Here is a 16,081-nt window from a genome sequence, read left to right as displayed (position 1 = left end):
ATGTGCACACGTTTCCTTAAGGTTGCAAGTCCATGCTAAATATTAACAAACAGAATGGATAATATGCGGATTGACACTTTTTTTAAGGCATATCCTAATTTTAAAGAGCTATGATGATGTAATTCCTGTAGTTACTGCCCCTAGAAGGGAACTGGATGTTCCCAAGTATCTCACTCCAGTGAAATTTCAGCAGCCACTCGAAGGCAGTTGTACATCTCCTGTGGCAGGTCAGCCCGAGTAAGGTTGTTTCCATCCAGGCGCAAATGTGTGATCTTGGAATAGGTCATTGGCCCAACAACTTTACAGAAGCTGCTCAATGGGAACTCTGAAACAAAGGGAACATGAATGAGAGGAATCATGAATAATTAAGACAAATAGGACAAACCCATTATTTTTCTTCTACAGGACATTGACATCAATTGAATTCACACAGAAAATAATTTATAAGGACTCCTTCAACAAACCCGTTCACCAGTATGCAGACAAATTTCATATCTTCAGTTGCTTTTATGTAGCAAAGGACTAGCTCTCATAATTTCTGAGAAATCAAGGTAGTGTTCTCAAAATCAGTTGCCATTTTAAGAAGCAATCATAGGTCAGTCATGGATTTTTGAAAACACTACCTAATATATCTTTTCTGCATGACCAACTCATCTAAGAAAATATGAAGATCTAGGTCGTGTTGTGGTACTAAAAGAAGTGGAGGAAGTATCTTTTATATCTCCACTTTAACTTCAATTAGATTCTTTCAGAACTGTCATTACAGTAGTCTGCTATCATTGATGAAACGTGGCTTCTGTAAACTAAATATAAATGCACACTCATCATACGGGCAGCACTTTAAAGCATGAGAGTTTAGGAAATTTTTTGGACACAGAGATACGGTGTTGGAGAATGGGTGAAGATTTGTGTATCTTTCACAGAATAAATAGGGATTAAGGAATTGTGTTTCAAATGTTAGATCTTGATCATCATTTTGATTAAAGCAAATCAAAACAATTTCCTAGGTTTTTTATATTGTACAGCCTTCTTTTGGAAGGGTGAGAGATAAAATGCATCCTTAATGGCACATGTATTGGGTAGTCTATACTGCAACATAGTATAATTTCAAGCCTGCAGGATCAATTCTGATACTCTTACAATCCAGAATGTACGAGCTGAAGCGAACGAATGATTCTTGTGAGTTAGGATCATATAACCTGGGAGATGTTTATAGGATTAGGTCTGTGTGAAATTTTGCTGAATGAAAACGTAAGTTCCTGGGACTTTGCATTAAATTCCTTGGCCCATAGTCTATACCATTAACTATTTAGGTCCAGTTTTCCGCGGATAGTTTGGGTATAATTTGTAAAGATTAAAATAAACATGAATACTAATTTTTTTTTTTTCCATTTTCTTGTCATTCAGGAACAGCATGGTAAGTATATTTTTATTGAAGGCAGACATTGAAAAGCCTTCTAAATTTACTTATTTGCTTTTTCCATATCGTTAATTTTGATCATCAATACTAACATTTGGCTGCAAAACAAGGTAGGCTTATACAAGTTGGGTAGATGCTTAACTGCTCAAAGGATGTAAACTTCATGCATGTAAACCACAAAGTTTATCTTTGTTACCAACATACTCAGTTGTACTGACTATTTGTGAGACTGTAACTGATTTGGAAGTAGATGCAGATCTAGTCCTCACAGAAATCAAAGGAACTCCGTCATGGACTTCAGTGGGATTTGGCTACAGTATTTGGTGCACACTCTTAGCTTTTGGGTATTAATTTTTCATACAGATCATATAATAATCAGTTGTTAGAAGTATATTTAAAAAGTTTGGTTTCTAATGGTAGTCTCCACCAGTAGAAAATAAGTAGGTTTGGTGAATGTACCTGATGTTTTGTTACCTATATGATCCATGTGGGAACTGCAATCAGTGATACTAGAGCACTGTTGCATAAAAAACATGTCAGTAGCTTACTTCCTCCTTTATTACACTTATTAGCGTAGCAAGTGTTAAAATAGCTTCCTGAATTTATACTATTCAAGTTCAGAGGCAGTGTACCTGGAATTTCACTGTTAGTGTGGCATTCATATTTTCCCAACACGTAATTCCTTCATGAGCCAGACACTGAGAGAATAAGAAGGATTGGATGAAAACTGGATTTTCATCTGAACAATTAATTTCTCACTAAAAGTAGCTGTCACCATAAGAAATTCTGATACTCAAAAAAAACTACCTGAATATTTGAAATATCTGGGGGAAAAAAATAATAAAACCAGGATCAGGCATGTCTTTTCCTCTCTCCATAGGAGAGGAGAGAGGAGGAGAGGAGGAGAGATGGGAGCATAGAAACATTTTTTTTTAGATAGAATTTTTTTTTTACTATATTCTAGGTGAGAGTATAACCCTTGTACATCCGGAGTGTAAGCAGCCTTTAGCTGAGAGGAAGATTAACTGTGCAAAGACTCTTTGTTCAGGCCTGCAATACAGTGGGCCATCCTAATGGGATCTGAAGTCCCATAGACATCCTTGCTTTTCGGTTTGTGGTCCCACAGTAACCATATCTGAGTCATTTCTGCACAGGCCATTGTGAAAAATCCTTTTGGGATTTGTGGAGGGAGACAGATAAAAGACCATAAAGCACCTCCCCAACTAAGTAAGTGCAATTATGGCACAGGTACTGACCTAGACGATGGACTGAAGCAGAATATGTGGCCCCTTAACTGTCCTCTGGAACATATTCACATTCCCCCGTATTATACTTCATTACATGGTATCTTCTTTCTGGGGTTTCATGTGGAAACAACTCTCTCCTTAATCCTTTACAAGTACAAATGAAATATGGAGAAGTCCACCTTTGGACCCTCTTCTTGTATCACTGAACCTCTTTGATTCCTGTACTTTTTTTCCATCCTGCAGAGTTTCTATTTCCTTCGAGGAGACTATAAAACAAGAGTATATATATACATACACACATACATATATATGTATATATGTAATATATATGTATAAATATATAATCCTAATGGCATCTTAAAGCATGGTAGCGAACCACTGTTGTTATTAAGCAGAAAATTCTACCCTTAAATTGCAAATAATAAGAAATATAAAAAAAAAAATTTCAATTTAGAAGTTACAGTTTAGGTGTGAGGTATGGAGAAAACAAAGGCTTTTATTAACCTTCCATGGTCCTATGCTAGCTTGGAGATCCAGCTAGCACCAAGTACAGTAGATGGACTATACGATTGATACTTAACTTACATTCAATATAATGGATGTCCTTCAATTTATTAGTTAGAGGTCAGGGGAGTTACTCTGAATTTGTCTTCGTTCCAGTTTTCTATCTGCTTTGCCCACTGCTCCTCACATCACAGATGAAAACAGAACATACTGAAGTGAGGCCAATTCTGAAACAATGGTTTTTTATGTGTATATTCATCAACTCTTGCTCAAAGAGCTCGTTCAAATGAAGACATTTCTCAACCAGGTAATTTTTGCATGTATGGCATTGCATAATGACTGTAGCAAGCCCAGGAGGAAACACATGGACAATAATATAGAAAAATATTTCCTTTCTTTCTGGTAATATCGAAAGTGTTAGAAGCAGATTACTTTTCCTTAGAAAAATATAATAATTAATTGATAAATTGAATTGACAAATAATTAATTGATAGCATAGAGGCACCTGAGAAAAAGGGAGAGAGTAGCGAATGAAAAACTCTGGAGAAGTTTATGTTAGGTTTCAGTAGAAGTGAAAACTTTAAGCTATGTAAGCATAGCTTAGCACAAGGACATGGACCTGTTGGAAAGGGTCCACAGAGGAGGGCCACGAAAATGATCAGAGGGCTGGAACACCTCTCCTATGAGGACAGGCTGAGAGAGTTGGGGTTGTTCAGCCTGGAGAAGAGAAGGCTCCAGGAAGACCTTATAGCAGCCTTCCAGTACCTAAAGGGGGCCTACAGGAAAGATGGGGAGGGACTCTTTATGAGGGAATATAGTGATAGGATGAGGGGTAACGGTTTTAATCTGAAGAAGAGTAGATTTAGATTAGACATCGGGAAGAATTCCTTAACTCTGAGGTGGTGAGGCAGTGGAACAGGTTTCCCAGAGAAGTTGTGGATGCCCCGTGCCCTGTGGAGTTCCAGTCCAGGCCAGATGGGGCTTTGAGCAACCTGGTCTAGTGGAGGTGTCCCTGCCCATGGCAGGGGGGTTGGAACAAGATGATCTTTAAGGAGCCTTCCAACGCAAACCATTCTATGATTCTATAATCTGAAAGATTATACTTTTTTTGACATTTTAGGACAAATTATTACCCTTAATACAGAAGTCTCCCTCTCACAGTATAAGCATACCACGGGCCATGGTATGGAAGGGAAGCTGGCCTTGTTTACAGTCATTCTTACACAAATCTCTGTCAAATTGAAATATTCTATTAAAAAACTAAACTGGTCACCTGTTTGCAGCTCAAGCACTCAAAGGTCAATCAACTGAATTTTTAGAAAGACTAAGCATTCACAGCTGTAAGTCAGATGTAATGAATAGTGAACTGCAATGGCTTTGGTTACCCTGTGTCTGGTACTTCATTAAACTGAAATTCTTACTGCTAACTAAATTTTGTCCCACGTTGTCAAGTCACATCTTAGGGAACACAATATTATGCCTGTGAAATTAGATAGTCAAGAAAATTTATTATTGAAGTCTTCTAGATTTTATGGTTAAGCAAAAACCACTAAATCAGAGTTCTCTTGCATCTGTCCATAGGGTAGTAATGACAGTGCAGCAGTAGCTGGTGCACACCCACTTCTCACACCATCCCCCTCATCTGCTAACCAGTACCCTGGAAATACATCTTCCATTGCAAAATTAAATTATTGACATAATTTCTCAGAAGTCCCTGGAAAAAAAACTCCCTACCTGGGCATCTTGCAGAAGTCTCAGAACAATCATTCTAAGCAAGGAAATTTGCCTCATATATCTCATGAGAAATTAAACATCATCGTTAGCTCTTTTAGGAGTGAGAGAGTATCTGACAGAGTTCTACAGGTTGCTGCACGTGGTGCCTCAGGTAGGAAACACTAACTCATTATTTTCCCTCTTCAAAACAAGGAACTGAGATGTGACAGGAAAAAAAATCATAACATTGAGGAAAATGTGAAGCATAGTAAATATAAAACATTTCAAAAAGACTTGCCCTCTGCCTGGTAAAATCAGGACTAAAGTATTTGGCTTTAAAGGCTACGTATGTATGGAGTTAACTATGTATAGAATAGCTAACACTGATAACCTAAAGCCCTGATGGTTACAAGCAGGCAAATAGAAGAGAGGGTTTTATGGTTTACTTTATGACAGCTAACAAGATGATGGAAGTCCTCCTGCAGAAACACTGTTATGTCTGACACATCTGCCTCTCCATCAGGGACCACTGCTGACAGAGGTGCAGCTGGAGAGCTTCTGATGTGATTGTGAGGCCTCTACGGCACTCCAACACTTACTTCCCACCCCAGGATTAGAACAGCCTCGTAAAAGCCCTGTCTCCATAGAAACCTCCATGATCTCATGCAAGGTGTGACATTTATTGACTTCAGAAAGAACATTTTTTCAAATCATGGTTGAATGGAGACAAGCTTGCCACCTAATCATATGATATGGGAAACGGGAACAAAAAGAAGAAACAACAGGGGCAGCTCGTCAGATTTCAAGATGGGTTTGGAGGGATACTGCATGAGACAAGGGAGGAAAGAGAAAAAAAAAGCTATTTTGTTGTATCCTTTTTGCTGTGCTTTGTGCCTGATACCTTATGAATCTGCTGTCTTCTCCGTCTCTCAAACCATGACACCCCTCCCTCCAGCACTCTCACTACCAGCTTTCTGAAAGGTTACACATACCAGGTGATGTCTGTCTCTTTTTGCTGGCTTACGTTCCACACTGACTAAACTTTTCCCACTGTTTTTTCCTCATTTTATAAGTCAACTCCAGTGGCTTCAATGGAGTTACTCCAATTTACATGAGATGAGAATTTGGCCAATAGTACCCACATTAGTATGAAAACAGAAACTTCTGTCTTTAAGGTTAATTTGAGTAGCTATCAGATAAATGCCTGTCTTTTAACATCAATGTGGACAACAGTCAGAGAAATGTCAGTGTGCTAACAGTCTAACCAGTACCACTTCTTCAGACTGGTTGATCTACCTTTTCAGATATTTTTGTTGACCGTCAGTGTCCAGACTGTGGTAAAAAATATTGAAAATATGCAAATTTAACTCACTGTTAATTTTGTTGACTTGGAGGTAGAAGTTTTCGAGATTCTCACTGACGGTTGGAATGCTCTTCAGTTGATTGAAGGAGAGATCCAACTCAACCAGAGATGTGATATTGAAGACATTGCCTGGTATTCCAGAATCTGTTAATTTATTGTGGGATAAACGTAAATATTGCAGGGCTTTAAAACCTTGGAAGTACTCATCGGGAACATTGGAGATTTGGTTATTATCAAAATACAGCATGAGTAAAGAGTGAGGCAGTCCTGACGGGAGCTTTGTAAGTCGATTGAAGCTTAAGTCAAGATACAAAAGTGAATTCAGGCCTTTAAAAGCCCCAGAAATAGAATCTGCTTTCAGCTGGTTGTTCTGGAGGTGAATGACAGTCAGATTCACCAGCCCCTCAAGTGCACTGGGATTGACTTTTGTGATCTTGTTGTGACTTAATTGCAGGTCATCCAGAGTTTTGGGGAGTGGTCCAACAGCTTCAGTCAAATTGTTGTAGTTAATGTGAAGTTTCTTCAGATGCTTTAGTTTAGAGAAGACTCTTCCCTTAATTTTTGAATTTTCCAAATGGTTGTGATCTAGGATCAGCCACTGGAGGTCTGTTACATTATCAAACGTGTTCTCTTCAATGCCCTCAATCATATTGTTTCGAAGATAAAGGTATTTTATTCCACTTGGTACAATCGGAATGGTTTTCAGTTTAAGATTGTCACAATACATGGCAGTAGGGTAGCTCAAAGGACAATTACATTCTGGGGCACAGACTGCTGAGGATGGCCCAAAAGGATCATAACCGTAATCATCTGCAGGACCATAGTCATATTGGCAAAAAATGCCACTAATCAATAACAGAAAGACGGCTAGGGAGTTTAAAGTCATGTTTCCAATGTGTCTTGTCCCTGTATAGTGAAAGGGAATAAAAAAAGTTATAACTTTATTTTTTTCTCCCTTTCAGCAATATTTGAAATTTTACCACATAAAGATTGTAATTAAAAACTAATTAATTCAGTCTTCCTGTTTAAAGCAATTAATTAAGAAAAAATACATTAGTTTGTTAGCATTGCGTTGTTACTGCTATAAACTTACAGTCCTTGTCTTGTCATAATCTGTCTTTGTAACGCAAAATTGCAGGCCATTCTGCTGCTGTAAGCAAAACATTCTTTACACCTTCCTGCATTCATTCATTAAGTCACAAGAACAACGATAAAGTCCAAGTTTTTTAAACTTGGCACAGAAGGGTTTTCAGTTTTGCTGAAGACCATGTTCAGAGGCAGTTCTGCTGTTTAAATTCTATCAGGCATTCCTAATATACTGAATTGCCTCATGTGGCAACTTGACTTAAGTTTGAAAGAGCCAGGGAAGTGACAAACTGATGGTAATGATCTGCTGTATAGGGTGTTGTTAAGATGCCTGTAGCTTGAAATATCTTCTTCTCATGGATCATATCCAGTAAAGCATGATCCACTAAGTTTCATATCCACATAAAGAACAAACTAATAGAAATAGGTAGCATTTTCCCCTGGACATGTCAAACAACCAGCACTGCATATGCGTGCACGAGTATACTCTATCTAACATGGATCTACAGTGGATCTGAAATGACTGAATTTCAGATAGTGCAAATGTTCTTGCAAATTCTATATATAACAGTAAATGTGTTAGTTACATTGTATGACCATTCTAAATCAATAGAACAATAAAGCACCGTCTTTACATATTTGGTCTTCCAGTTCACAAATGGTAAAAGGACATTCAGTGTCCTTGGGGGTGTTCTATTGTGATCCAATGAGTTGTCTCACCTTAATTTTTAAGGGCATACTTCCCTCATCAGGTACTCCGCAAGAGTCTAATTTGTGAACTTTAGTATCTTGCTTTTATTTCTTTCTACTGAGATAGATGTTGTGTTGGAAAAGTGGGTCTAGCATCACTGAAGTTAGTGAGCTTACTTTGATTTTCACCAGTAAAAGAAAAGGCTAAGTGTATTCAACTACTATTCAGAAAGTGAGACAATTAAGAAAATCCTTAGAATCTTCTTGTTCTCAGGTAATTTCAGAAAGCACGTGAAGACTGTAAACAGACCATCAGACATTGATCTCGGGTCTGGGCAATCTTCCAGCAAAGTTAGTTTTGCTATTGACATTGATTAGTACATAGCGTTAAAATGCAGAGCCATAGCCAGAAAGTCTTTCCTAATTCTAAATTTCCTTGCTTTTATTGACTTGATAAAAGACACATCACATTCTAGTAGGCTAATAATCTCAACTAAAGTACCTCTTGGTGGGGCCTATTGATCTCATGCAGTACAGCATGAAGATTTTTTAAAAAATGTTCTCATGTTATCTCCAGTTACCCACAAAGTCCTTCTGCCAGATTAGTGTTAGTCCCATCACATTTACATAACTATGAACCACAGGATAGAGCAATCACTGAAATATGAGTTATCAATGTAATTTTCTTTGTCTGTTCTTCATTACTGCATCAGAATATGCAAACTCAACATTCAGTCCCCTGCTGGTATAAATAAGTACAGCTCTTCTGAAAGCAAAGACACTACCGTGACACAATTCAGCTCAAAATCTGGTGTTATTTAGGTACTAAACATTAAGGATGGGAGACTAACTGCTTCTATATTCATAGTATAAGACAGAGCGTCTTATTGGATTACACTCTCTGGCCTCACGGTGACATTTTTACACATATGCATCGTTTTATAGTCTTACTGATAAAGTAGCATAAACATCCTATTTTAAGCTCAAATTCTACTGTTCTTCTAGTTTCAAATTATATTTGTAATGGTAAATTTTATTATTGATATCACAGGCTGGCAGTTCTTTTAAATAGTACACATTTTTTAACTGCTTTGCAGAACCCTGGAAGTAATTTAAAAAGTTAGACCACAAGTGCTTTGAATTATTTTATTAACAACATTTTAAAATGTAGATGGTTATTCTGCAGTGCAAGGGAATATGAGCATGTGTGTGACATAAAATAGAACACTAAAGTACATACGTTGTGCAATTAACTTGTTTTATTCATGGATTTCTCATTCACGTATCTAAACGTTCCCCTGTCAGAAGTGTAAAAGGTAAATAGATCACGTACACATGCTTGTTTGTTGCACTGATCTGTATGAATCCAAAAGATAAAATCAGAGTACATTCTTAGACGTTTATCTTATAACATAAGCATGTTAGAACGAATTGCCTGTGTTTGTTCTAATCAGTTATCTTGTAAAATACCTGTGAAAATATTTGTGAAGTTGCTCAGGCAACTTGCCAAAACATACTAAATGGCAAATCCATGATTTTGGAAAAATGCTTACTACAGAAGTGCAGACAAACTATTCAAACTGTTTTCAAGCTAGTCTATACTACCTTAATCCTAAAGCTGTTGTGAAACAAAATAAGTATACGTTTATAATTCAGTCAGCCTTAAACTAAATATACCTTAATTCTGCAGCATAACCTCTTACACAGTGTGCAAAAGATTTAATTTTTAAAAGTTTCAATATTGTGTTCAAAATGTGCTTTAAAATTAACAAAATCCCTGCAATTTTCCTCTCATTGTTTACTTGATTAATCATTTATAGATCAGGATACCTTATCGTTTTGTAAAATGAAGCAAAATGATTTAACAAATGGAATCTGTGGAGCTCTTATGAATGAATAAGTAAGCAGTGAGTACTCTTAAAAGTTTCTTTGTACTGTACATCAACTCTTTTTTTGAAGTAGAACAAAACAGACTGCAAAAAAGTGCAATACTGATGCGCAAAATATGTGAGGTTGTTTTAAGGAAATTGAGAAAGCAAATCCACTAAGCAACTGTTGATTTGTGTTCAATTTACAAATTGGCAAACTTATCCTGACATGTTTTCACGTTCCCATTACAGCTATATTTAAATAGCTGAACATTACACTTAAAACATGCAGCAGCACTTACCTTACTGCCTTGAAGCTGCTTTCCTTAATTCCCAGAGCAGATGCAATAAGGGACTGTATCGACCAATATATGCTGTAAACAGTGTCAGGAGGTAAAAGTCTGCCAGATCCTCTCTGTTACAAGAGAAAAAAAAAAAAAAAAAAAGCCCTAGTCACGCTGTTCTCTGAAGCTGCTATGTCATCATGGTGATCTTGTGGTGTGGCATGTACAAAAATGCAGCTCTCTAATGAAGTGCAGGTGGATACCATATTTTGTACAAGGACAACCCATCTGTTATTCCTGTGGGATGAGAGGATGATCAGTGTTTCACAAACCTGAGAAAGTTTAGACCACTAGCCATAGCCTTACACAACTAATTTTTTTTTATTTTAATTTAGAGGGAAAACACTTCAGATTGTAAAACAAATTACAAACAGACTTTTGTTTTCTAACTTACTTTATACTGCTAGACATGAGCTAACAAATAGCACTCAGACCTCAATGCTGCTGTGCTTCTTCAGCCAAGTGACTCATTCATTTTTCTGCCTTTTTCTTTAACTATCTTATGTCCGTAGTAAAATATCCTTAATAAAAGTTTTAGCTTATGGATAAGAAGCAAAGATGCAGGATTATCTTTGAATTATAACCCTTTCCACAACATTAAATTCGGAGTTCAAAGGGTCTTCTGCAAAGCAGTGGAATTTATTTGGTCTGGAGATTTTCTTTGGTGATAGAATGCATGTTTGTTTAATAATCCCAAGAATGGTTTTTCAGCAGTTACTGTAAGCTCACTTTATACATTTGTTCATTTTTGCACTTACAGCTTTCTTCTGCTTTTCAGAATCTGGAACTACTCAGCTTTACGTTGTCTGTTTCTTATTCCATGGATGTAGTTCAAGAATGCATCTTAAGGCTTGGATGAGATGTTATTTTCACCAGACAATGCCAAAAAATAATGCATTAAGACAGTAACTGTTTAAAGTGGGTCTTAATTCTTCCATAAGAACCTTCCCTTATCTCCAAATGGTGGATGTCTTCCCTTTTTATGGGATACAAGTTCTTTCTTATAAAGTTGGATGGGAACAAATGTGAAATGTACATACAGAAAGCCTGTACAAGCTATTTTAAAATGTCTTGTGTGTTTAACTGTATTTAACTGTAATAGCTGTGGGTACAAATCAAGTTTCTTGTCTGTTATCAACTGGCTATCTTTATGAAAAGTCATGGTACAGGATGTGGCTAGGCTGGTGAACCCCAACAGCTCCCTGAAGAAGAGGAGCCTGGATGTGGGCTTCCCTCAAAGTCTGCTGCTGATGCACCTGGGCCTCCAGGCCACTGCAGGTTACTGGGTGAGGGAAGGGCCTGGCATAATTCAGTGCCCTTCACCGCGAACAGGAAAGACGTCGAATGACGGCAGACCTCTGTGCTTCTGCGGTAATGCAATTAGCACACAAAGTGCCAAGTGTTAGTGCAGCCCATAGGGAGTGAATATTAATCTTTCAATGTTCCGACATCATTCCTGTCACCCTGGTGAGGAAGAACCATTTACATGTTGGGAAACAGATGCTGGTGACAGACCATAACTACATTACTATTTGAATGATGCAAAGAAGCAAATGTGAAGCAGTGGGATTACGATAGTGAATTAAGGTAAGTAGGTGAAAAAGCATATCAGAACTAGAAATGTAGAAGTGGACAAAGCTGCTGTTGTTCTGCACGTGGACAAACGGAGACCAGATGGAGTTTCTCAAGCACAGTATCATACTTATTTGAAAATTACTTCATTAGTTTCAGCTGACCAAGGAAAACCTTAACTGTAGCCTTGACTGCAAGTGATGCAACAAGCAGGAACATTCGGCAAAAGATCAACTGGAATAAAGAAAATATTTTGAACACAGAAAGAGATGTCCTGTAAAGCAATACTGAGCTTTGCTCTGTGGAAGAAGGTACAGCATGCTGAGCAATGGAGCATAATGTTTGTAAAGAGAATTTTAAAATTCATGGGAAAGGCACTGGTTGCATTTTCTCTGATTAAAGATTTGTTTTGAAGGACAAGCTCAATATTATAATAAATTAATACATATTTTGATCTTTCAGTAATAGTTGTAGTTTTACATTTGCAGTACAAATAGAATTGAACACTGGCTGCAAATACAGGATAGCGCAGGCTTAACATGGTTTTTGGCACAGTTATATTTGTGCGCCAGTTGTTTATTACATTGATTTCTGTAGGTCCAGTATACATCGTTTTCCTCATTCTATTAACAGAAAGACAAAGCATGCATATCTTCATAACTTGTAGAAAAATCTTATTAAACAAACGTGATGATATTTCACAATTAACATATGGTAAAAACTTGGGTCACGTAAAGTTCAGCTGAGATTTTTCCATTCATATACTTCCCATCTTGCTGACTGTTTTAAATTAGCTACATACATTGCACAGTCAAGATTAAGAATCACATGCCTTCCAAGGATCAGATACAAAGCAATAGATTTTCCCTTCTCTTTAATAAGATTTTTGCCATCTCTCCACTCTGTTATTTAATACTTTCCCTTCAGCATCATTTTGTATGCTTTCCTAATCCTGCCCTTGTGGCTCATGAAGCACTCACCTCATACAACTCTGTTTGGGAGAGCGGGTGGGGACGAAAGCCCAGCAAATGGAGATATGGATTCTTACGGAGCAAAAGGTGGGAGAGTGGGTGGGTCATGTCTTCTTTCTGGCCCTATTTTGTGTTTTTGGGGGGTTTTTTTTGGTAGCTCTCGTAAGTCATTAAATGGCATGTGAACATATTTCCAAGGAATTTCCAAGGAATACACAAAACAATGTGTAAATTCACCTATGACACCTAAGTTGAAAACAAGTTATGAATATGCTTCATATCTGATAATGTCAGGACATATTGTTATTTCACCTTTACAGCAACTGTGCTCCTAATTAAGCTATCTCAGTTTGTTTTCTCCAAAGTTAATTTTCTTATTCCTTATTTATTCATTTTTCTTGAATGGGAAATGTGATCAAAACCTATTCTCACCTAGTTTTCTTCAGCTTGTGGTCCACGAACAGAAATATGCCTTTTCTTTAATTCAAATCTCCATTCTTGTTAATTCGTATTTTCATGGATGGAGATGGCCAAGAATTCTGTCAGGTTGCAGAGAGAGAATCTCAAAACAGAGCTCACTGCAAGCATATCACTTCACAGTGGGTGAGATCTAGTTTTCAAATAATGTTTAGTTACAGTGATATCTTTTCTGCGTTTTCTTTCCTGTAAAACTATCCTCTTTATGACTTCTACCCTCTTCAGCATAAATGGAAACTCCTCCCAATCTGTTTGCTTTTAAACCCCTTTTCCCCAAAAGACTCAAGTTACTAAAACCTAATAAATATTATATAAACCAACTGCTTCCTTTTAGTCTTAAACCTGTGTACACACCTGGTACACAGATGTGTATCCCAAGAACGAAGATATTTGGGTGCCTAAAATTAAGAGTAGGACATATGGGTCATAGGGGCATATATCCCCGCAAAAAAGTGGTTGTGGATCTTTTTACTTTGCCATATAAAATGAGTAGTGAGTTTTTGCACTGATCACTCATTATTTAAATTAAATATTACTCTCAAGATGAAATGAAGGCTAGTTCATTTGAATTGTCTACCTGTAGCAGAAGGTAAAGAAATTTCCCTTAAGGAAAACTCCATTCCATCGCCACCATACAGCAAGACACTTAATTAAGAGATAGTGTAGTGTTTATGCATGATGTTTTCCATATCTCTAAATAATGAATAAATAGCCTGTTGGACTACGTATAGTGAATAAACAAAAATATGATATTGGCTCAAATCTCCAGTAGTAATTAGATCAATGTTTTCGTGAAGTCCTGCAGCATTTTGAAAATATTACTTAAGGCTGACTCATATCAAATGAGTTCCACTAAAAACATTTCAGTTCCAGATTCTGAAGGCTGTAGGTGCTTATTATTTTTTCATCTGAAAACTTCCATTCCTCTAACTTGAAATTTTATTTGTCCAGCCTCTACACTGCACTTACATGTTAAATGGAAAGTTTTAGGGCACATACTATAAGCATTACAAAATTTGTGGTGATCCAAATCCTTTTTTTCCTTTCTCCTAAAAAGGAAATAACAGCTTTGGAAATCTACAAAAACAGCAATAGTGGTACAACCTATTAGCAGACCACAACAGATATTTTAGTTGAGCATGTTTTTGTCATTCTGAAAAATCGTTCACTGTTTTGCTTCAAACTTGACAGCATCTATATTCTAGTACTAATAGCCTCCTTCCCATTGCTTTTCAGACTTTTTTTTTTTACTAGACTGTGCTTAAATTGATTCAAATTGTCAATAGCAAAATTCCTTTGAGTTGATTCAAAGCTTGATCAAACCTCTTTTATGATAAGAACTACACAGATGAAGGCAACGTGCTTTTTTTAAAACAGATTCCTAAACATACTGTATTTTGTGCTATAGCATTTAAAATGCACAGGTCTACGTGTAAAAGAAAGTCAGGTGGCCCTGATACCTGAACCAATTCAAATGATTCCTAATGTAAAGAATGTAAGAGGATCTCAAGGAGTTGTTCAATTTGTGGGAAAGTTGTTGTTACAGGTAAAAATTATAGTAACAGCTCTGTATTTTAAACAGTACAGGTAATTTACAGGAAAAGAAAGAAGTGGATTTGGCAGACTTGGCTAGTTTACTGCCTATTGTTTGTATATACTAATGCTGTATCAATCTTGTTTGAAAATCATTGGATGCTAAGCATCATCCCTTAATCTGAGCATTAGCAATGTCTGTCTGCTTTCAGTTCACTGCTGTCTAAGGTCAGAAGGCATCATCTACCCTGACCTCCTGCATAACACAAACCATTAAACTTCATCCTGTTACTGCTCTACTGAGTTCAACAAAACTCCTTTGCTTACATATGCTTCTGACAACATATTACCATGATCTAAGACATGAAAACCTTGGCAGTTTTCTAGTTTGATGCAAAAATCTGATGATTTTTGCCCAGTCTGGTTTCAGTATCTGGCAGGTTGTGATGGGCACCCAGGACTTTCCCATCTGTGGGCAGAGGGTTGCATCTTGAGGAAGCACTCAACATAATTTAGACTGTCAGTCGAATAAGGCTTATTTGTCACAGTGTTCATCCTTGTGTCTGTTAATGTCTACTTGCAGGCAGTACCTAGAAGTAGAGGGCTGGTTCCCAGGTGGTAGGAAGGAGGGTCAGCTCGATTAGCAAGCCCAGGGCATCCCCGCTCAGTACATTTGTCTTCTTCTGTTTTCCTAAAGGAAACTTTAGGTTTATGAATGCAACAGGACTGCCAGCTGGTACAGAAACAGTAGCTTCCAGCTCGCAGGCTGCAGGGGGAGGTCCCGAGGAGTTGGCTGCTTCTCTTTGTGCATGCAGCTACAGTGGGCAGCAGCTGCTGGGACAGTCTGCTCTATCAGACTTCAGCGGAAGTGGGAACCGCTGCCTCCTGCAAAGCTGGTTTACTGCATCATGCTGCTTCTCCATGAGACGCTATCTTCCAGTGAGTTCCTATAACTGCAATCCTTCGCCTAAAGTAATACAGCAGTATGGTGCTATATGGTTGAGTGTTAGGTTGTCCTGCGAGGAGCAGGAAGTTGAACTCCATGATACTTATGGGTCCCTTCCAACGCGAGACGTTCTATGAATCTATGATTCTATGATTCTATGCAGAAAGCAGCAGTCTGGTGTGCAGCCACATACTCCTTAGCTTTGAACACGGTGTCCAGACCATGAACATAGCATTTGGGCTTCTGCCAGTTGATGCAACCCTCAACTCGAACATATCCAGATGGTGATGATAAATTGTCTTTGGCATGAAGATGGGACAGTTTGGGAGCTGCTTAGTGTGCGGTTT

The 16,081-nt window shown here is 37.6% G+C and overlaps 1 protein-coding gene across 1 annotated transcript in view; it reads right to left on the bottom strand.

The window, feature by feature from the left end:
• Positions 1-10,375, bottom strand: part of KERA (keratocan) — a 39,717-nt gene extending 29,342 nt beyond the window's left edge. The window contains exons 1-3 of the mRNA XM_063325851.1: positions 10,194-10,375; positions 6,257-7,153; positions 175-325 (exon numbers count right to left, since the gene is read on the bottom strand). Coding sequence (XP_063181921.1) covers positions 175-325; positions 6,257-7,133 — 1,028 coding nt within the window. The 5' untranslated portion in view covers positions 7,134-7,153; positions 10,194-10,375. The remainder of the gene's footprint in view (positions 1-174; positions 326-6,256; positions 7,154-10,193) is intronic.
• Between the last annotated feature and the right edge of the window lie 5,706 nt (positions 10,376-16,081).

This window comes from Chroicocephalus ridibundus, chromosome 1 (assembly GCF_963924245.1).
Source record: "Chroicocephalus ridibundus chromosome 1, bChrRid1.1, whole genome shotgun sequence".
Taxonomy (NCBI): Eukaryota; Metazoa; Chordata; class Aves; order Charadriiformes; family Laridae; genus Chroicocephalus; species Chroicocephalus ridibundus.
Note: the sequence above shows the minus strand (reverse complement) of the source record. Positions and strands in the feature narration are given on the sequence as shown.